Here is a 22,619-nt window from a genome sequence, read left to right as displayed (position 1 = left end):
AGAAGTCTGCCGTTCTGGATTTAGTGGCCATTTTGCCCATTTTACAAGTTGTGTTATTTATTGAACTCCTCCTACAGGTTTTCACAGATCAACTTCAAAATCATTGAGGGTCATCTAAAAATCATGTTTTTTACACTGAGAAATTGAAACCCTATCTTACTAACCATTTTATACAACATGAATTGTCATAATGGAAAACAATATTGGACCTATGACACTGCCCTGAGGAGTACCATTTTCCACCATGTACCTTCCTGATAAAGTTGTCCCAATTCTTACCTGAAATAACGTAGCAAATATAAAGTCTCTGATCCGACTATACGTCCACCTACTATGTCTTCTTCCTCTTCTTCGTTAGCTGTTTTCCTTTATGACCTACCAAAGACGTCAAGATGTCTCTGATATTACCGCCATCAAAGTCTATATTAATGTAATTAAAGCGACTTTTGAAAGGGGTTAAAGTATTAATCGATTAAGGAATTGATGGATTAAAGGCAACTTTTACTTTATAGAATTTCCTGTATAATGACTATGACAAGTATAATGAGTCTTTGAACAAATGAGAAGGAGATACATGTCTCACATTTCCTCTTCTTTATTACCAAGTAAAACAGGTATTACATTATATTGATTTTTCATATATTTATTTTCAAAATCTTTGGATGGGAAATTTACATGAAATGTTTGCATATTCTGTGTCTACCGCAGTGAAAGGAATACAGCAAAAAAAGACTTGTAGAAAAAAATAAACTCAGAGCAAATCCTCCAATACAGGAGGACATAAATAAGGCAAAAGAACAAAAGCATTGTCAACAGAAACACATGTTGAAACATTGCTCTAAACTAACTGCAAATAACAAGGTTGCTTCCTTTTTCCTGAACCAATCAAATGTGACACTCAAGCCCAAACTGTGAGTCAACACATCGAAACATTCTGTAAAATGTGATGTTCAAACACAACATACCAACTTGTGTGTGTGTTTGTGTATGCATGACGTGAAGCCGTGGATTGTTTTGATGAAGGAAATTTAAGTTTTTTTTCTTTTTCTTGCAAGTCCAACACAGGAGAATGTCAAACACCTATATTTAGATGCATGGAATGGGAATATCAATGGACACATGCCAAATGTATTGACAATGATCTTCTGAACAGGGAGTGGAGTTTCATGTGAAGGCAAAACGTCTCCTCTCACTGCACAATTACACAATAACACGTACAATGACCTTGTTGAAATGGAGGAACTGGTATTGCATTAATAAAGACTGGTGATGGACAAATGCAGATTTCATGCGGCACCATTTGGAGTTATTCGTCCACAGTAACACTTCTTTGTACAAGAAACCCACATGTAGAAACAATAGATGCAGAAAAGTGGTGGTGGGGTTACACAGAACCTAATGCATTATGGGTGCTGACATCAATTAACCAAGAGACAACCACAGACACATCTATATGCCCAGAGAAATATTTGAAACATAGCTTCTTTTTTTTATGTACACTTTTTACACTTAAGTTTTTTTAAATATTGCTATTAGAAAATAATGATAAAACATTTATTCAACATGGTGGAAAAGGAAGAAATGAAATCAGGGACACCAGTAGTGCTACCTCCTCGATAGACATTTCTTTTCATTACTCTGAGGTGTCCCCAGTGATCCTCGTCGAAAAAAACTCTGGCAAAGATCACAGTCAAAAGGAACTGGGCAAGTTTTTAAGCAGCATTAAAGGTTAGTCCTACAATCGTCAGTCCAGGTCCCTCTGCATTTCCTCCTGAAACCTAAAGCTCCTTATCTCCACTGTATGGCACTCACACCCGGCTCTGTGTGTAACGAACATCTTAAGGCCCTTTCACATTGTTAAAATTCTGCAGCATTGACAGAATGATTAGCCCAAACTGTTCCAAGTAGCAGCTCACTTTACTCATCATATCAGTTTATTTTTTTTAAATCTGACCAATCACTCACACCACCAAAACACTACAGTCCTGTGATAGGGGACATTTTCAATGTATCTCAGCATTGCACTTGCCCACAGTGGAAACGCTTTCGTTCTTCAGCAGGTCCAACTGCTGCAACTGATTTACTGCCACCATCGGCCCTGTTCATGGTAAAATGACACCTATGAGTGTGTTTATATGCCATAGAGTATGACATATATGTACTTCCATCCTGAGCACGGGAAAAATGTTTTCAGGCACATGGATTACATTTTGTACAGAAATTGTCGAAGAAAGAATAGAATTTTAGCCAAACAGGTAAATATGCTCCATGAATGAATTTGTTTGTATGAACTCAACACTGACATTTTGTAACCTTTTAGATTGTTTGTTGATGAACTACGCAGCAACATTAGCATAATTTGGAGCCTGATATTCACTCTGTAATTGATCTCCAGCTCCTGATGGAAATATCCACAAATCTAATTTTAGCAGATGTTCCACTATGTTCACCAGCTAACGTTGTCTTTTTCGAATTTTAAAGTTGAATTTAAAAGCTTGAAATTAAATTTGAGAAAAGAGTCAAACAGGTTATTATTGATTCAGTAGCAAGCAAGGAGCTTTATGGAGCACAGATGCTTAATTCAAATTATTCTTTTTTGATGACAATTTATTTACAAATATCAATGATGTACTTGCAAACAATGTTTTTTTCAGTGCTCAAGATGTCCACATAAAATTCCCTTTCAAAAGGTAACATGTACTGCAGGTCATTCTGAACTGTGATGACACCAATCACCTCTAACTGTACGACTGCTGGATGGGCTGTGACATTTCAGATGCTCATCTCGACAGAAACAAAATCTCTGTTTGGACGACTAAAGATTTTTCACAAACGGTGATTAGGGTGGCAGTGTAAATCAGATATTACGATGTAACCTATAACTTATTGAAATATAACTGCAAAGTAATCTTATACTACTTTTTTTTTTTTTTACATTTCCATTCTTTTCCACCTTGTTTAAGATTGTTTTTATATTATATAATCTATTCACATTATCTGTTACAGTGCATTTTGCAATGACAACCAGTTAGACAAAAGGAATTGAAATGAATAAGGCTGGATCACTGCATGAATCCACAATTATGTCAACAATAACAAATCATGTTTTCTCTGTACTGAACTCTGTGAAACCCTTGAAGATTTCCACGAACCCAGAACTAAGGATTTGTGTTTACTTGCATAAACTCAGCAGCAGTTGGTCTACTGAATATGATGTCATAAGGTCAAATATCGTGTACCTGTGTTGTGGTCTGTTTAATCTCAACCGTTCATTCCAATGGCTGCTAAGGATAACGTTTGAAACACACTAAACATGAGATGGGTCCATTGTCGTCACAGTCAAAAGCCATTGATTCTCTTGGATCCCTTCACAAACAGGTCCACTAATTATCTGCCAAATATTTCCCTGTGGAGAGAAATTAAACAAGTCAGGAATCAAAGTCACTCAAATAAAAAAGTGAAGGTCACACACACATTTCTGATTCTCCGACTGACCTGCAGCAAATCTCTTCTTGACCAGTGATAGCCGGTAACCAGTGCCCACCAGCTGGATGTCGCACCCTGACAGAGTGCTGCCTTCACTGGTAAACTGCACCGCCAGCTGGGACGGTTTACAGTGACCCTCTCTCATCTGGAACCGGCCCAGGAGAGCCCCTACTCCTGCAGGAAAAAGAGCTGAGATGAAAGTGCTACTTTGTGATCACCTACCTTTTCGAGTTGTTACGCACCAGCATAATAACTTTAGTAGCAAATGGGTCATAAAGAACTTGATGCAGTCTGTGTTATGTGTTTTCTCCTTCCCTGACCACAAACCCATTTCCACACAGACTTTGACTCCATCAAAGATATTCAATAACAGTCATTCTAAAGCAGATCTTATCATTACAGTTTAATGTAAAAAAAAAACAACTACATTTTGTAGAATAAAAGCATATGCTTTAATATATTCATTATTCTATGAAAACATGAATGGAGGGTGTTTCAAATTGTGCAGCTTGTCGAGATGAGCGACAAGTGGTGACTCAGGATCTTGACCAACTGAGGGGAGAAGACTCTCACAAACTAATAAACCTAGAACAAAAAGCTTCAGACTGCAATTTATATTTTAGCTGTCATACTGAGCATTAGCAGAAAAATCACTCATTACAAGTTTGATAGTGTGTGGGAGCTTTTTTTCCAGCTTTTGTATTCAGTGACATATACAGACACCCACCTCCATTGTCAGATCTATGAGAGAGGCTGGGAATCTTCCACTGTATCGTCTGCTGCTCTGGATTCCTATAGGAGAAAATAGGTGTTCAGTTTCAGAAGAAAAATAGTCTGAAATTCATTTACACAAAGAGAAATTGGGTCCAATATCATGCTTATAGAGAAAAACAAAATAGGTTTTAAACCAGACCTAAGCTAAGTATATTGCACAGTAATAAGGATGCAAAATACACAATATAACAACAAAAACTTCACTGCAGGAAATGAAGGAGGACTAGGCAGCGTATTCATCTCCTTTCCTTGTTTAATTAAAATCACAAATATAAGCGACCCTCACCAGATGGCAGGTGGGATCATGGCCTGGAGTTTGGCTGTGCCTCCATCCACAGGTACCAGAAAGTGAAGGTTGTGTAGTGGCACAGGAGCAGCCAAGGCCTCATTGTTGTATTTGTAGTCTATTCTAAGGTCTGTGTTGGTGCCGTCGCCTCGCCAACTCAATGCCAAATTCAGAGGAGTGGACTGGATCCCATCTGCAGACACCTGAGACACAGAAACACAGGACAGCAAGATAGACGGATGGATGGCAAGGAGAATTTACAGAGGACGATTCAAGGGGCTGGATGGATAAATACAACAAATAGAAGGAGTAGATAGACAGATACCTGATATTTGATCATGTCCACGTTGTAGTAAGTGGCCTGAGGCTTCTGTTCGGCCACTTTTTTCAGATGGCTCATCAAGTTTGGCATATTTACCCAGAACTCCTTGGTGTCAACACTCTCTGTCGTGGTATCACTACAGGATGAGAAAAATGTGTTTGATTCAGACAATCACTAGTTAGATACTGGCTCTATACTATGCATTATTCATTATAAAATAAAGGCCAGTAACTCTTCTTTTTTCCAGTTCTTTAAACAACGAAAACTTAGATTTCTGTGTGGTTGAATACGGTTTCGCGATGTTTGTTCCTACCAGCAGAGCAGCTGTGGATTGGGGAGGACCTGCTCCAGTCTGTTGTAGCTGCTGATGCTAAAGGTGAGGATGGGCTGAGTCGGGTGGCTTGAAAAATGCCGGGTGATGCCCGCAGGGAAAGAGAGCACCATCTCCCCTGTGATCTTCACAACACATCTGGACCAGTGGGAGAGATAAGGCTGAACTCAGACATTGCACTGAACAATAATACACAGGGGATCAAAAGGTAGAGAACAAACTGTAAGTCCCTTCTAAACTTTTTGAAATCTTATATATCTATATAATGAAACAAATGCAAGACCTTTCTACCTATGACAGCATTGTAAACTGTATAAATTGGCTCGTGCATTGGTGTTGAGGAATTTTTGACCCTTCTAACACATTACTGTATATGCCACTTTATATTATGTATACACTGTGTATACTTTTTTTTCACCATTGGGAGAGGGGGGCCTGTTTCATTCAACACACACTCCCTTCTCTCTCTTAGAATATCCCAAAGTCAGGTTATAGATAAAGGACCAACCAACAGTATCTTGTATGTTGTTCAACCTTCTGGTCTCCTTGATGCATCAAGTCTACATTAAGCTCTTCTGCATAAGACACCAGCTGCTGCCTGAGTTTCCCCTTCACCAGCTTCCAGAAAACGCTCAAAACAATTGGTAATGTCACACTGTAAGAAAAAAGGAAATCCAGGCTTACTTGCTGGGATCAGCGCCTTTAAAGTAGGCATTGATGGTTTCTGTGAAGGCAGCAGCAACTGGCAGCGTGTCCTGGGGTCCCATGGTGAGTGGACTGGGTCCTCTGGAGCATCCTGAAGAAAACACACAAACGGTTCTTTTAAAAATTAAATCAAAACGTAAACCACATATCTTCCTTTGGGTTGTTCCATATTTGCACAAACGTTTAGCCAAGGGTCACACACAGACAAAAGGGGAGTATAAACAAACAAGCACATAGTTAAAAGCAGAACTAAACCCTCCATATTGAATCTGTATTCTATGTGAGTGAGCAAGACACGGGTGGTGGGAAGCAATATTTGGGCTCAGTGAACATGAGCAAGACGGCAGGTCGAAATACGGCAGGTGATTTCAGTACATGCACAGATGGGACTACCGGAGCATCGTGGCTCAACTCACCTTCAAAAGCTAAATAAAACCTGCCATGGTCAAACCATACCAGAGGCTGTGAGGCCTCTGAGAGAGAAGAGACATGAGGAGGAGAGAATCATGGAGAGGGACAAGACCGTGAGGCAAGGACACAATGATGAGCGACTGACAACATGGACTGACACAAAGGAGACGCTACACTAAGGAAAAGTGATACCTGTGGTGGAGATGTTAAGGTCCCTTCCTAACGTCGGCGTGGATGCTGCACTCTGTGAGGTAATGGAGGAGATGGAGGAAGAGCTCTCTGACCGGGCCAGGGGCGCGAAAGGAGGGGGGCTGCCCGAAACCGGCGGACTGAAGGGTCGAGTCTGGAGACCGAAAGACATACTGAGAATCTGCTGTCTCAAGGAAGACTCATACAGAATGAATTAACCTGTTTCATTTAAACATCACAGATGAGATGTCGGGTCAAAGGACACAACAGCAAAAGGAGACAGAGAAATGAAAGGACACTTAATTTGTACCAGGTCTGTGATTGGCTTCCCAGGGGGCAGCTTCGGTCTCGAGGACGGTCGGGGGGGAGGAGGCGGCGGAACTGGGCTGCCTCGGGACTGGGGCGTGGCAGGACGAGCTGGAGACGAGGGGCCTGTGGCACACACCAGTGTTTGTGGTTAGCACTGGCTTCAGATCACAATGAGAGGGTTTTATTTAACATGAGCTCCAACGCCTCAGCTCATGTCATTTTCCCTTTGTTTGTCTGGTACACTGTTGATTATATTTCCCCCTCCTCTATGCTTTTTAAAAGGTTGATAATCACCACTAACACGTATCAAGAGCAGACTGAGCTCTCGGGTTCTGTTATGGTTGTGAATCTGATTCATACAAAAGTCTGAGGTGAGATGAGCCCAATTGATGAATACAACATACTTGACATTGTAACGTTAAGATTAGATGGTCACAGAAAATTACTTAATAAAGCTCTGGTATGTAATCAGCAATGTTTTCGTTTTGTTCAGAAGCTACTTTGTCAGTATTCCCCCCTGGAATATGTAAAAGGAAATATTGTATCCTGTGGAAAAGAGACATTAAATTGGATTGTAGTAAATAAAAAAGAGATCTGGAATTAGATAAAGGAGATATTCATATTTGTAATACTGAGGCTGTTGTGTAATTATCAAACCACCAGATGCCAGTAAAGCTGTTTTCATGTCCTGCTGAGGATCTCCGAAGAATTGGTTGGGCAGTTTTTCTTTCCCACATGCCCAACGCAGGTCTCTGCTCAGACCCGTTCACAATGGCAACAGATTCTCTGCAGGATTCTACCACAAACACCCATGACATCTTCATCCGTGTCTTATACGTATGTGTCACTGCATTTTCTCTCTGATATATATATGTATATATATATATATATATATATATATATATTTTTGTGTCTGTCGCATGTTAGAAGTGTCATTCACTCCCCAGTCGCTCACAGTGAATTCACCGGGGGATCCCCTCCTGTGTTTTCACATTGACGACTTTCTGCCGACTTTATACCAGAGGTTCAGGCGGAGAAAGTCCGCAGACATTTGCACTAACACATACACCTGCAAGGAAGATAACGTAATTTTGTAATGTAATAAATCACTTAGCATGGTTACATTAACAAAGAACTCTTACTTCGAAAGGGGCACCACCTAATGATAATATGTAACTATCCAGAGTCAAACCAAGGTGGTTGCCTATATAATATTATAATTTAATTTAGACTGTGCAGGATATCAAACTGCTTTCAAGAACGAGTCATACATAATAACAACGGGTAAGATTAATACTTCTTATCAGTGTTGCTGAGAAACTAAAAGCAAGGATAAAAAGTCACTGATGCTCATAACATGATGAAGTTCTGTAGTTCGATCAGATCACATTTAAACTACAGACAAAATGTGAACAGATCACAAAGTTGAAATACATCTCGGCAGCTCTATGAGATTGTCTGGTTTCACTGATTGGAGCAGCACTCTCATCTTTTCAAAACAAACAAGACACTTTAGCTTGGCTTTGTTCACTAAGTTCATATTCAGTATAATCAGATAGCTGACAGTACTTACCGCTGCCTGAGTACGGCCCGGGGGAAGACATGATAGACCTGTAGGTGGTTGGAGGGAGAGGAGGCGGCGTTCCCCTGAAGCTCGGCGTCAGCTCTCTGGGCGAGCCCACAAAGTCTGGGATATCATCTCTCAGGTAAGCACCCTCTGGGGTTCTTTTTCCTCCAGTGCTCCCCAGCACAAGGGGAGAAGTGACTCCTATTCGAGGAGACCTCCGCTCGGCTGGCAGAGGGGGCACAGGGCTGATTGGAGCAGGGGAGGATGAGTACGCTGCAAACAGCAGCACCTCTTCATCGAGCGCCTCCTCATCCAGGCAGACGGGGGGCGATCTAGAGGGAGAGAAGTCTGGTGGCAGGGGAGGCGCCGGCTCATCTGGAGGAGGAGGTCCGAGCACAATGGAGGGGGGCGATTCCGGTGGCGTGAAAGGAGGAGGAGACCCGGGTGAAAAGGGTGGGGGTAAAGGCGGGGGCTCGTCTGGCGGAGGTCCGGGTGAGAGGCAGGGCGTGGAGGGGGTGGACGAGGGCGTGTCTGGGGCAGGAGAGTCTGGCGGTGGAGGGGGAGCGGGTTCATCCGGTGGCGGGGGTCTGTCATCAGGGAAGGTAACCCATCTGGGTGACATTGCTTCCTCACTGGTTTGAGGGCTGTCGACGGGGCCGAACACGTCGTCGATGTCAGGGCCCGGGGAGCCTCGGTAGGAGGCCGGGGACAGGATGTTCAGGTAGATGGGGGCAGAACTGCGAGTTGCCCTCCCATTGGTTAGATCAGCTGCAATTAGAGTGAAGGAGCGTTAGATCTAAACTCATGGGATCTAACTCTCTGGCCGATAGACAAGTGAAGCAGAACTCACCAGCTGATTCTGATGGATAACCATAATGACTTCTTGATGGAATGTTTTTTGGAGGAAGAGGAGGAGGAGCTGCAACAAGGATGACACGTCAGTTATAGATTATAGATGACATCATTTTTAACTATATATGGATATAGCTCCTTGTACAATTAAACTGACCTCCTGTTGGGAAACTTATGCCCAGTGGAGAGTCTGACCGTGGTCTTGATTCTACCCACATATCAGCAGGAACCACTGTGATGACAAAAAAAACAATCAGCATCCCCTCAGTAGCTGTATTTGATGACAAAATATAGTAATTTACTATTGACAAGGGACGGACCATCATATCTGGCATATTTGGTCTCTGAAGGCGGCCCGAAGAAGGAGGGAACGTTCTGGGATAGCCTGTCACTGCAGAAGGAGAAACACAAGGAGATTATAAATAAGTAGCTCTGTTTGTTTATCTCAAGAGGAAAGTTTTGTTTAGTTTTTTTACTTCAGCCTAGTGGTGAATGTAATAAAAAAAAACTATATTTCTGCACACGCCATGTCTTCCATTTCCGTATTAAAACCAAAGCACCTTTTAAGTGAGAATTAAACTGTAAGTTCTTTATTGTATCTTATAGAAAGTCATTAGATAGCATATCATATGGTGTTGATTGTTTGACAACCTCATCATGATTGTCAGTTCTTCCTGAAAAGGATTATTACTATCAACTTCCTGTTTGATTTTGGTTTGGTGAGAGGTGCACTAATCCCAGACCTTGTTATCTCAGGCGCAGGACTTGGAGTCGGGGTGGAGCGTCTAGGTCTGGCAATCTCCTCACCTAAGAGAAAGAAAAAAGAAAAACTCAGCTGTTGCTCTGTTATTCCTTTATTTGACCAAATATGCATAAAACTAAGGGGGGGAGAGCAGTGTTAACGCTGATGTACTTACAGGACAAATTTCTTTTTATCAGCCCCTGAAAAGCACAATCCAAAACAAAGGGCAACGTAAGCATACAAATAATGAAGAGTACATATATGTGTATTGTAAGACTCTATATATTATAGATATTGTATTCTTCTACTCTGTGATGTATTGTTTTTTAAGTGAGAAAACAATGAGCAAAAGTGTAGGATACAGTCCTAAAAGATATTTTAACTTATATTTTCTTAGATAAATACATAAAACCAACACTACATTGTCTAAGCTGAGTTTTTAGTGTATGCTTTTTTCAATGCTGCACAGTTCAGAACAGGTCAAGCAGCAGAGATCAGAAAAGCTGCATTTCGGGCTGCTTGCCTCCAAACAGCCAGCAGATGGAGCGATGAACTCACCGGGCTGCGTCTCTGAGACCAGCAAAAAGGAAGAGAGAACAGACCTGGGTCAGAGAGTGAGTGACAAATCAGTCAAGTGGACACCAACTTAAACTGCACACAACGCACGTCTGTACTTTCACCGCCAAGCCTGAATGACACCCTGGAGATCATGAGGACAACTGTCGGCGTTGTCTTATGAGACCAGCACACGTGTGGCCGCACACTGGCAGTAGCAGGCCTGCTCAGCATGTGAGCTCCACTTAGAGCAAATCAATAGGTTGGGAGCTAATGTGTGTGTTTGTGTTACGATAACTCTCTATTATGTTATACACACGCTTTGCCAGACAGGTTCAAGTAAAGCTTTCACGAGACAGAAAAAAAAATTAATCAACAAAAAAGACATGATTTTTAATTCAGGGCACAAACACTGAAGGTGAAGGCATGCGGAAAAAGAGGGGGAAGCCATTTGTAAGTGAATTATCATGGGGGGGGGGCACATACTTTATCGAGCATTTCTGTTAAGTGAGCTCATGCAATGCACTCTCTCTCTCTCGGGGGTGATACAACGATGAAGACGTGTGACAGGCTTACCGGACTTCTCTTCTACGAGACCACGGGGAGAACCGGCATAAAAAAGACAAACATGGAAAGAAAGTTAAAGATATACCAGACATTCTGTACACAAAGATGGTGGTCATGACTACACCCCTTAAAGACAAGCCAAAGTGGTGTGATCGTCCCCTGGTAGCTGCTTGCAGTATAGGTCACATATCCACCCTCCTCCACGTTAATGTAAGGGACATGGACAAAAAATTAAAATTCTAAGCACATGTCAAATTACTGTTTTGCATTTTACATAGTTCTTATCACTCTCATTTTTCTCATTAGTTATTTTACATCATGATTGAGAGCTGACACTGAAATGCAGTCGGTCGAGCATGAGAATTGCTGGGACCTTGCTACCATCACTCCAGGATGTTTTGCTTATATTTCTGGATAGTGGGAGGAAGTGGAGAAACATCGTCCATCACCATACACAGTTAAAAGGCTAAAAGACACTAAGCTGCATTATGTGTACGTGTTATGTGCCCTGAGCAGCAGCGCTCACCAGAGACGGAGAGAGGGCCAGGCCGCCCACTGAGGCTTTTAGCTCGTCCATAGATGGAGGGACACACTTGGCACTGTCCGACACCAGTGGCTTGATCTTGATTTTGAACTTTTTCCTGCTTTCGTCATCGTCCTCAGAATCGCTGGAGGAGAAAAATTGCTTTGCTTTGGAGGCAAGTGAACGCTCGTCAAGGACAAAACAGAATGGTACTCAATGTTAGAGGAGAGATGGAGGCTAATTCAATCTTTTGCAGCATTTAAAGTTAACAAACCCTTTAAAAATATAGAAATTTGTCTCAGTCATGCGCAGAGCAACGCTGCAGCTCAGGAGTGAGACATCTGCTCCGTGTCTCCATCTGCTGCTAAACAACACCTTCGGATAAATCATCCTGCTCAGGGGTAGTGTCACAGCGCCAGCTCTCTGTGAATCTAATTCAAATATACAGCGGCTGACACCTGCGGGAGCGAAAGATACCAGTGAACTGTGGGACAGTTGTTAATAAGAGCTGTGGCTCAGGGATAACTGAAAAGTCAATCAAAATATAACTATAACAAAAGGTTTCGCCACTGCAGGGACACACATGAAACGTGGCAAGAGAGGGAGGAACCATTGATTTGGCCTATTTAATACTGAGCAGTCCACCAATGAGTCGGTCAGCCAAATAGGTCGATAGTTTTGCAGAATTGTCCCGACTCTGCTCCTGCCACTGCTTCTACCCGTCGCTGAAAGGATATCATCGCCCTCGTCACCGGGCCGGAGGCTGAATCCCTCCTCGTCCACATCAGGAGTCGCCTGCGGCAGAGAGGAGGAGAAAAGAGACAAACATTTAACAGACGCAGTGCTAAACTCTCTTCCTTCGATCAGCTCTGTATTTAAATGTCGATCATATTTCACAGATGTCTTTCCTGAGACACTCAACGTCCTGGCTGAAGCTCCTGCTGACTGACAGAATATGCAGCTATTGCTCTATTCGCATTGGTCTACTCAGTAATTTTAAACCCAGTGTTACATGACACTGATCAGCACAACATATATTTAATGCATAAAGCTGCAGAGTCTCTGTATGACATCAGAAAGAAGGGGAGCAAACACAACGAGTAGGAGGATAATACTCACATATCTGTCCCAGTCAATCTCCCCATAGAAACCATTGGGAGCCCCATTGGCCTTTTTCTATTAACAAAATAGGAACAACAGATTTTACTTAATCTTTCATTTAAGTAAAGGGGTAATGTATAAACACATTACAATCTTTAATAAAAAAAAGAGTCTCATTTGGTTAATCATGAGCTCTGGCAATTATTCCAAGTATCAAGCAATATCACTGGTTAACAAACCAATTTAGAAGAGAAATTAAAAGCTAATGGGTAAATAACTGAATTATTACCCAAACTTTTTCTATAATTTACAGCTTGACTTTAAAAAATGTGTGTGATGATTGTGCAGTTTTCCTGTGCAATGAGGCATTTGAGCTGTGATTACCTTCGCCAAGGGGGGGGGGGGTTATGTTTTCATTGCTATTAGTTTGTCTGTCAGTCAACAGGATAACTAAGAAACTACTAAACCGAGGGGTGGGGTCTGACCCGAGGAAGAACCCATTTCATTCTTGAATGTCTGGATAAAAGATAGAAGGAAGAGAAATCCTTCAAGAATATTAAAAATGACCATGCATTTACCTTCTTTCCACTTCCAGCCCCTTCTCTGTCAGGTGAGCTCCTGTTTGAGGTGACAAGAAGGGGGGAGAAATGTTTTCGTTATACTTCGTGAACTTCTTATTATTGTATTATTGTACAAAATGATACTTGAGTTGTAGTACCAGTTTCAAAAGAGTCTCAAATGTTAAATATCTGAACACAAACAGCTGTATAAATTACTGAATCAAATCAGAAATCAGCAAATGAGAAAAAAATATATAAAATATAAGCGCATCTGGCCAAACATTCAATGTCAACTTTTCAGTACTTGACAGTTTTCTGTTAAAGACATATTTTAGTCAGAGCTCAGTATTTGGTTGAAAACCTAGTCTTATTTATTTACATTAACGAACGATGAATGTCCAAGCCGTTTGATGCTAATACTTTTCATGTTAATTGTGTTTTCAGAGCCAACTCACGTTGTGTCTGTGTCTTTGTCCTTCTTTCCTAGACCCAGGACTCTCCTGGTTCGGTTTTTCAGTCCTATCGAGAGGGAGAGGAACAAAAAAAATATCATCAAGAGTTATTTGAATAGTTTAAAGCCTGAGCATAAGCCCACAGCCTCATCTTTTAAATGCACCTGAAAGCAAAGTGGAGACAGGTAACAGGGCGATGATGCACTCTAACAGCAGCATTGAGCAGGAAATAGAGCAATCAGCTTGGTGATATAAATAAATGCATCCGTTTGGGACACAAACATCCTGCCAGCTGAGAGGAGCCTCCACGTAAAATGAAGCAATGCAGACTGAGCAATTCTCTTAAGTGTCCCCTCCCTGACTATATAAAGTGGAGAGAAAACACGAGCAAAGGTGGATCAATCCGTCCACTTCATTAGCGAGATTCGAGGGTGGGTGGGGAGAGATCTGCTACACGGCCCGTCAGCCAAACTGGGTGCCAACCCCCCCTGCAGCACTGACATCCAGACAAATGAGGGGAATATAACACAGCACAGTGTGTGCAGAGCTGTAATGTCAAATTAATAGAAACTTCTGACACAATTAATCAGTTAATCTATTACTAGACATAGAAACAATTAACCAATCAAATGAATCACACCATGAAGTCTGAAAGGGATTTCAAGTTTACATAAACACACTATAGCCAGCTGAGCTCCCAGATGTGTGAGGCGTTGACCCAACTTATCTGGGTTAGGTTATTGAGGTATTGAATTAAACATGTACACAAACAATAATACAGTCAAATGGCAGACATCAAAAAGAAGACGACCATGTAACTCTGTTAATGGCAAATTAAATAATTTGAGGATCATCCATCCATCCATCATCTAAACCGCCTATCCTCTGAGAGTTGCAAGGGAGCATGGGGTCAATCCCAGCGGACCATGGGTTGAAAGGCAGAATACAGCCTGGACAGTTCTCCACCTTTATGGCCGGGCCATCATACAGGGAAAAACAACACTTCATGTTCCCATTCACATCTACCATCAAATAAGAGTCGCAGATGAACCTAACCCCGGTCTGCATGTCTTTGGTAGAACCGCGAACAGAAAGACCCGGGTCAAACCAACAATTTGAGCACCATTTATTCATGTTTTTTTTTTGCATGAATTTGCTGTGCTGCAGGTTTTGCCCCAAACAGATAACTGACAGGTTTACATAACAGTGTTTTAGACGAGCAGCGAGCACAGTTGCTTCTCACATCCATATAAGAGCAACAGAGCAATCACATGTGATGGACAGTTGGTTGGATGAACATTGCTCTGCAGAGGCAGCTCAGCTCCTCATCAGTTTGATGTGTTTTAAGATGGATGTCATTGTTTGACCAAAACAGACCTTTTTTGGGGTTGATAGCTTATTTATGATTTCTGACTACACTACATAGAGACCAGTCCTAAATGTTTTCATAGTAAATATAGAGATGTTTATTTGGTGAATCAACAGGCTTGTGTTGAAATCAAAATAACCATAACAAGGGAAGTCAGTTCACTGTGACTCATTCACTTGAGAGGAATCTCTCCCGGGTACTAAAGGACGTGTCAGAGCCTGTGATGTATTAGTAGATCGCTGAGCTGCTCAATAGCACAGATTATTCCTGCATCAGTGGAGACAGCTCTGTACAATGAGCCATGCGTATACCCTGCATGGTTTGTGTGTATACAAAAAGAGAATGAATCTTAATTCTGATAAGTAACAATCCTGCTTATATTTATGTATAATGTACACACACAAGCATCACAAGCAGCACAGTTACAGTTAATATGATCACTGACGGCACTGAACTGCAAAACAGTTCAGGTTTATCAGAGGAAAACTTTGATTTGTAACCCATTCATAAAGTTTTCCAGAGAGCCTGACAACTCATTACACAGATGGAAGATGGTTACAATGTAATAAGTATTACTGAGATAGGATTATTATGTTATTTAATGACAACATGATGATAACATCACAACAAATGGCTTATGATGTCATCACTGCAACCATTTTTCACTGAAAACGTTCTTCACTATAACAATAACATTCATCTATTCAAATACAATTTCAAAAGCATATATTAGAGTGTTAGACAAATGCATGTTACTTAGAATGATTTCTAAGTAACATGTGACTTCTTCAGAAGTCACTGGGAAAAGAGACAATTTGGAAAGATAATTCTGAATTGCTTTATTAATACAATGACTAGTTTTTGAATAAAATGTACATTTTAATAATTTGTTATCTGCAGTTTTTCATTGGATGTAGTTAAATCATAGGTTTGTTAGACAGTATGTTTGGATGATATGCATAATGAACATGAACTATCCATAGATATTTGTAGTTACAGGAGATGGGACATTTTGTATTATTTCTGGTTGCCTTGTATGTAGCCCACTGCTGATAGGGACAACAGATGACACTTTGGCTCATTACAGTATTTTGTCTGTTCATTAACGAGCTCTGTTCCTATCAGTGAAATATAAAATCAATAAAGTATGGCTTCGCTAACCTGTGCAGTTTCTGTGAATATCATTTCTCTGCGTACATTCTTCCAGATCATATAAAGGTCACTGTAACCTTTACCTTTGACTACTGAAACAAGTGACAACTGATCAAAAGTTGAAGAAATTCCCTCAAGCAGTGTTGAGTTTCACATTCAAGAGGCACAAAACGTTTTTTTTGAAGCCCCCAGGACCTTTGACCTTTGACCACTGAAATCAGATCAATGTATCAGTGAGTCCAAATGAATTGTACCAGATGTAAAGAAATTCCCCAAGGGCAATCCTAATATGTCTCATTCACAGTACCATGAGGTCACTGTGACCTTGAACTTTGACCCCCCAGGCACCAAAATCTAATCAGTTCATCTTTGGGTCCAAGTGAAAATTTGTAATGAATTTGAAGACATTCCCTTGGTGACCTTCCTGATATATCACCTTCACAAGGCAAAATATGTGCTTTGTGAGGTCACTGTGACCTTTGTCCACCAAAATCTACTCAGTTCATCCTTGAGTCCAAGTGAATACTTGTACAAAATTGGAGGAAATTCCCTCAAGGCATTCAAAGGAATGAGACGTAGGTATAGACAGATGGACGCACAACCATTGGCTGCGACCGGTGCAGAGTCATGATAAAATTAATAAAACCTTTAAACTGACTCCAGACCTAAGTAACGTTGTCTTTCAATTCTGATTCAAAACATAATCCTATTCATGACATTCAACCTCTTTAACTGTGAAAAAAAATCCTTTCTCAAGGTCCACTTACTGGATTTCTTTCAGCTGCCTCTTGTGGTTTTCCTCACCAGAGGGTGCAGCTGAAAGCTCTCTACAAAACCTGTTAGCTGATGTAAGATCTCTTCTAGAGCCGGTGGCACCTGTCATTCCTCAAGAAGCAATAATTCCACAATATATATTTTTTTTATTCCTAAAGCAGACAACCTGTCAGTCGTCCACGCTAGGTGACAATTGTGCCAAGGTGTGAAAATTCAGCTCCTGTCACTATTTACACAAACTACATCCGCCACAGAAATGCTGTCCACTGACAACACCATGTCTCAGCTGCCAGCGACAGACTGGGGATATGAAATCAAGAATACAGAAGAGAGGGGGAAGCTAAGCGGGGCCCAGCTAGTTCTGAACAATGTCCAGACTCGGCATGTCATAACTTTGCCTGTAAACTATTTCCTTCAGCTACTGGTTAAAAGCTACACTCAGAAATGCGAGTACCTTTGTGCCACATACAGGTTTACTATGTCATTTTCTGCATTGACTTTTTTTTCAGTTTTAATTTTGATGGTTTGAAACTTGACGTCACTGTAAAACTACCAACTGAACTTTTGGTAGATGTCAAATGAACAAACAACACATCACCTCCACCTATGGATCGCTTTTAACAATGTATTCCAGTGGTTTAAGACATAACTGTGCCCTTTTCTGAGATATATCCATCAACTCCACTTGGCTGTCGCTAATGCTCAGATGATCCACTGTTCACTTGTTGCTCATTTTATATATGGAATCAATTATCTCAAAATGAAAAAAAAAGTAGGATGGCTAGAGGAAAGTAAACCGGTCTGACACTTTGCTGTTTTGATGCTTTACTTATTGAAGTCAAAACTGGCCAATAACATTGTCTTTGACTCTAATCATGTTTGATAGTGAATATTAGGTCTTAGACTGAAGCCCTGTGTGCACCAGTCAAGCCTAGAAGTAGATATGGAACGTAATCCCAGATCAAAGTATGTTGAAGGGCCATTAACTGTCTTTTTATTTATTTTATTTTCACCCCTGAACATTTGTTTGGTGGTGTGTAAGAAAGACTCACTTCTCATTATTCACAGGGCATAATTCCTGGATTCTGGAGTAATATCTCTGAGAGGGTGCAATGTGGTGCAGCTTGAGTCTGATTGAAACTGTTGGGCCTTAGCAGAGCAATGCATTCTAGCTTGTGGAGGTAATGTGATGTTAAATGTATGTATTTGTTGTATCTAATGTTGCAAAGTAAGCTGCTGCTGTGGTGCAAGACAGTTAACTTCAGTCGTGCCTGATGATGAAGTACTACCAGCCAATAAATCTATGTTCCTGAGATTATGCATTTAATGATATAGATAACCCTGCAAGTTGCATCAGCATGAAGGTGAGTATTGCTATAATATACAAATAAAAATGTTGTCATGTCTCTAACTACAGCCGACAGCCTTCACTGTGTAATTAGCAAGGCATGCTAACAAAGGCTGTGGTGAACATGTGACATCTGTGTACAATCTGAAGGCAGGCTGACTGCAGGCCTTTAGCTAATAATAGCCACCTTCCATTACATTGGCATTAATGGACGGTAAAGGCCCAGCATCTGTCATGCAGGGTTAGAGCTATGATGTAGCTCCTCTATCTAATGTTTATAATTTACTTAACTGCATTCCACTACTGTCAACTACGGCAACCATCATGCAACACAAACAGTGCTATGTTTAAGGATGATCATTCCTGTTATATATTGTTATACAGCAGCAGCAGCAGAGGATTGAATGAATGTAGCTTCCGGGACAAACCTGATCTCTGCTCAGATGCACATGCACATGACACAGCCTGAGCACCACTAAAGATATGTGGGTAATCTGCACATGCAAACACAGATGTGCACAGTCACATGTGTAAACACACACACAACACGAGCAAGGGCTGCAAATGTCCCTCCCATCTCACACCTTTGCTTGCATCTCAAATACAGGTCCTCTAAATGTGTCCCACACACTGTCACGCTGCTCGTGCACATCTCTTAGTGGTTCCACAGCAGATCACATCCCACATCAGTGGCTTTAATGGCCCAGCAGGACGTGAGAGGGCAGAGGGAGGACGCCGGGGCACACATCACGAGACATAAAGGAGGAGCAGGAGTGCACCGAGTACTCACCTTGCATCATGTTGGCCGATTCTCATCCTACGTTGCCCTCCGGTGTGCAGGCGGAGAGAAGACGGAGAAATGCAGCCGGTCAGAGGAAGCCTCGGCAGGGCATGGCTAATTCCGCACAGCTCCCCCAGCAAAGCGCGATGCTGATTCCCTCCACCCACAAGGGCCCGACTCCCGGCCACCCCGCACCAGGAGGTGGTTGTGGGAGGAGGGCTGAGACGGGAGGCAGCGGTGGAGGACAGGGATGCAAAAAGAGACACCCGAGGAATATGCAGCAGATCAGAGGCAAGGTGGGGAGGGGTGGGGGGGAGCGGGGTCCTCTCTGTCTTCCTATGCGCGCGCGTTAGGCCCCGGACAACCGGGGAGAAGCAGCAGTGACACACGCCATCTCCGAGAGGGGGGATGCTGAGGAAAGGCAGAAGGAGAAAAAAAAAATCAGAGAGAGGCAGCGAGAGAGAGAGAGAGAGACAGGCAGAGAAAGACTGGGAGAGAGAGGAGGGAGGGAGGGAGTGGGAGGCTTGCTGATGTCACATCTGCACTAAACCAATCCCTGTAACCATGGTCACATGGCTGCTGTCCCCTGATGCCTTAGCACCTCTCTGCTCGCCTCGAGTTGCCTCCACCGCAAAATGCATATTACACAAGGTCTCACATGATACTGGACATTCATTGGCCAAATGATCTCTTACATTTTAATCAGAGTGCATCTAAACATTCACTTTGATGCAAATTAACAAATGAATGTGCAGAATCCTCCTTGTTTGTGTCTGTCATTGAGCAATTTTGTTAGTTTTATTTATATGTTGGAGCTTTACAAGGATAATGACATTAATGCACTCAACATTCACCCACACACATGCAGACAAACAGTGTAAAAATAGGCGGTCAGGCAGTTTAAAGCCAATAAGGTGTGTTAAGTCCTTCGCTGAAATCTAAAATAAGCTTCAAAATAAATTCTAACAGAGGAGAGAGGATTCCATGAAGCAACTGAACCACATGCCTTGAATGTGGGACAGATAAAAGCCCTGATAAAAAAGGCCTCAGGTTTCTTAGGGAAATTACTTCAAAAGTAATCTGGAGGTTCTTTAATCCAATTACTCTACTACTATGGGGAACAGCCAGGCAAGGGAATAACATGGCAGGAACTTGTTACTTGTTAGTTGTTTGAAAATCATGTTTAGAGGACTTATATTTACGAGTGTGATGGAAATTTTGTGGCAATTCAAACTAAATTCAAGATCTAGTGAACTTACATGTGGGTCCTGGTGGAGGTATGCTCACGACTGAGTACCATTCTAGATATTTTAATAATGTTATTTTTTTGTTGTCGAGGTTGAATGTAAAAGTTATTGAATTGGTTGATTTGGAAAAGTTTCTCTGAGACAAAAAAGAATCCTGAAAAAAATCCTCATTTGGTGCAAAATCAAATAACTACACATTTATTGTATACATTTCAAAGGAAGAGGGACAATGTGTTGCTAGTAGCCCTATGATGCTGGTCTTGTTTACTCATTAGCAATTGAAAAAAATTACAGGTGCTGCTATACACACTCCTGCCAGGGTTTCTCACTAGGTGGTAGTTAAGTGTAAAATATGTTTCATCGAAAGAAGGGAAGAAGCAGTTTGATGATGCAGGCTGTGCAATGATGAGGAGGGGAAAGTCTTCAACATGTTTGTGTGGAGTAACATTTACCGTAAAGTGTTGAGTTTGGTGGAGTGAAATGAATTCTGATTTATTTATTGGAAAAGAAGAAAGTGTTGAGCCGCCCGATATTTCATGTCCTGAAAAGTGTTCCCTAGAATTTAAAGACCCATTTTAATGTTGTGCACAATGCTTTAATACATATTTCAGATGGTGTTGATACAGAAAGACAATCTCCTTCAAGGAGAGGATACATTAAGTGTCAATAATGTAATAATGGAGTTTTGTGAATGATAAGGATAAATGGGGCACACTGATGGAGGAGAAGACTGGAGCGACAGTCAAGCCTCGGGGCAGCCCGCAGGATATGGAAGATGAAGATGACTGAGACGTCCCACAGGAACCTGCATGAAAGCTTTGCATGGGATAAATAACCACGTCCAAAGCACAACCGAAGAGACGCTGGGGCTTGAGCCCACGCATTGAAACAATGTCGTCTGAGGCTGCAGTAAGAAGTTTCGAACAAGAGGAGGCCGAGAGGAGATCATTTGTCCAATTTAAATTAGATGGATTTTGCTCTGTGGAAAAACTCTGAAGGCTGACAGGATTGTTTTGTTTTTCCCTAGAAGCAGTTAGGCAAAAACTACTTTTTCTGGAAAAGAGGAATAAATTGACTCCACACGACCTCAGCCTGCAAGGTTGTTTCTATTGTTAAAACTGTGTCACACTGGAGGACAACAGTGTGTCTTTCCAGCGCAGAGTGCACGCTGTCAGCTGTAATCATCACACAAGCAACGCTGGGGGAAGGAGGAGGAGGCCTCCCATTGTGGCCTGGAAGGAAGAGAGGCAAAGGACAAACTATTCCAGCGACGATGAAGGAGCGTGTTACACTTCAGCAGGAAGCCGAGTTACGACCGCACACACACGCTTCAATGAGAGCTGTGGTGTGATTATTCAGCTGCTTTGATAGCGGCTGCGTTTTGGGCCATTGGAGCTGAGTGACTCACCCTCTCTGAGAGAGAAAGGACAGATGGGGAATGGGCAGTTAGAGGATAGTGTTTTGGCGCGCGCTCCTGTGTGTGTCTGTGTTTGTGTGGGTGTGTGTATGGAGAGAGACGTTTCTACTGTGGAGGTCATGTTAGTGGTGTATCATCTCATCCTCTGCTCCCATGCTAAGAGATGATTGTGTCAGTGAGGAGAGTCAGATGTCAGAGATTGTGATCTGATGCAGACCCACACACTGTACATAAGACTATAATACCTTTTGAATTTACATATTTGTATATCTTCTCTTTACATCTTGCTATCTCTCTCTCAATCTTTCTCTTTCTCTGTATCTCTTTATAGCTCTATCAGTGTTTTTATTTCTCTGTCCATCTCAATCTCTGAATTCTATTTATCTATTCATTCATCTCTCTATCTAGCTCTAAGTCTATCTTTCCACCTTTCTCATTCCTTCTTTCTATCTCTCCATCTAACAGCCCACCTATCTCTCTATGTATGTCAATCTTACCATCTATCTCTTTATCTCTCTCTCTCTCTCTCTCTCTCTCTCTCTCTCTCTCTCTCTCTCTCTCATACTGTATGTTAAAGATGCAGTAACCAAGAAAAGTTTTCAAAGCAGTAAATACTGGAACCAGGAAACAGAGGCAGACACCGTCATCGAGTCTCATCACTTGTTCAGTTCTCTCCTCTCACGACTGAGGGTTATTTGTAGCTGCTGTTGTCACCTTGAGTATCCTGGTAGTAGCCGTTAATAAGCTTACCTAACCTGGCACAACGCTCCACGAGCTGCTCCCGTGTGCTTCTCCTCAA

At 41.9% G+C, this 22,619-nt stretch overlaps 1 protein-coding gene across 1 annotated transcript; it reads right to left on the bottom strand.

The window, feature by feature from the left end:
- Positions 1 to 1,347: 1,347 nt before the first annotated feature.
- Positions 1,348 to 19,548, bottom strand: sgip1b (SH3GL interacting endocytic adaptor 1b). The gene is made up of 23 exons (XM_062405315.1): positions 19,166 to 19,548; positions 13,736 to 13,799; positions 13,299 to 13,338; positions 12,739 to 12,795; positions 12,357 to 12,414; positions 11,623 to 11,798; positions 11,106 to 11,117; positions 10,533 to 10,544; positions 10,150 to 10,174; positions 9,976 to 10,039; positions 9,553 to 9,623; positions 9,390 to 9,464; positions 9,231 to 9,299; positions 8,387 to 9,148; positions 6,815 to 6,936; positions 6,508 to 6,658; positions 5,884 to 5,995; positions 5,182 to 5,337; positions 4,872 to 5,004; positions 4,547 to 4,749; positions 4,214 to 4,278; positions 3,496 to 3,660; positions 1,348 to 3,406 (listed from the first exon to the last, which is right to left on the bottom strand). Exons 1-23 carry the CDS (start codon positions 19,173 to 19,175, stop codon positions 3,384 to 3,386), a joined length of 2,625 nt encoding a protein of 874 aa, XP_062261299.1. The 5' UTR covers positions 19,176 to 19,548; the 3' UTR covers positions 1,348 to 3,383.
- Positions 19,549 to 22,619: the final 3,071 nt, after the last annotated feature.

Source organism: Platichthys flesus, chromosome 14 (genome assembly GCF_949316205.1).
Source record: "Platichthys flesus chromosome 14, fPlaFle2.1, whole genome shotgun sequence".
In the NCBI taxonomy this organism is placed as follows: Eukaryota; Metazoa; Chordata; class Actinopteri; order Pleuronectiformes; family Pleuronectidae; genus Platichthys; species Platichthys flesus.
This window is presented reverse-complemented; position numbering and strand designations above follow the sequence as displayed.

Bases quoted from the DNA above. Each gene is read 5' to 3' on its own strand.
- sgip1b (XM_062405315.1), bottom strand. The intron at 12,796-13,298 runs GTAAATGCATGG...TTTTGTTAATAG, and splicing joins GGGCTGGAAGTGGAAAGAAG to AAAAAGGCCAATGGGGCTCC. The intron at 4,750-4,871 runs GTATCTGTCTAT...TCTGTGTCTCAG, and splicing joins TGGACATGATCAAATATCAG to GTGTCTGCAGATGGGATCCA.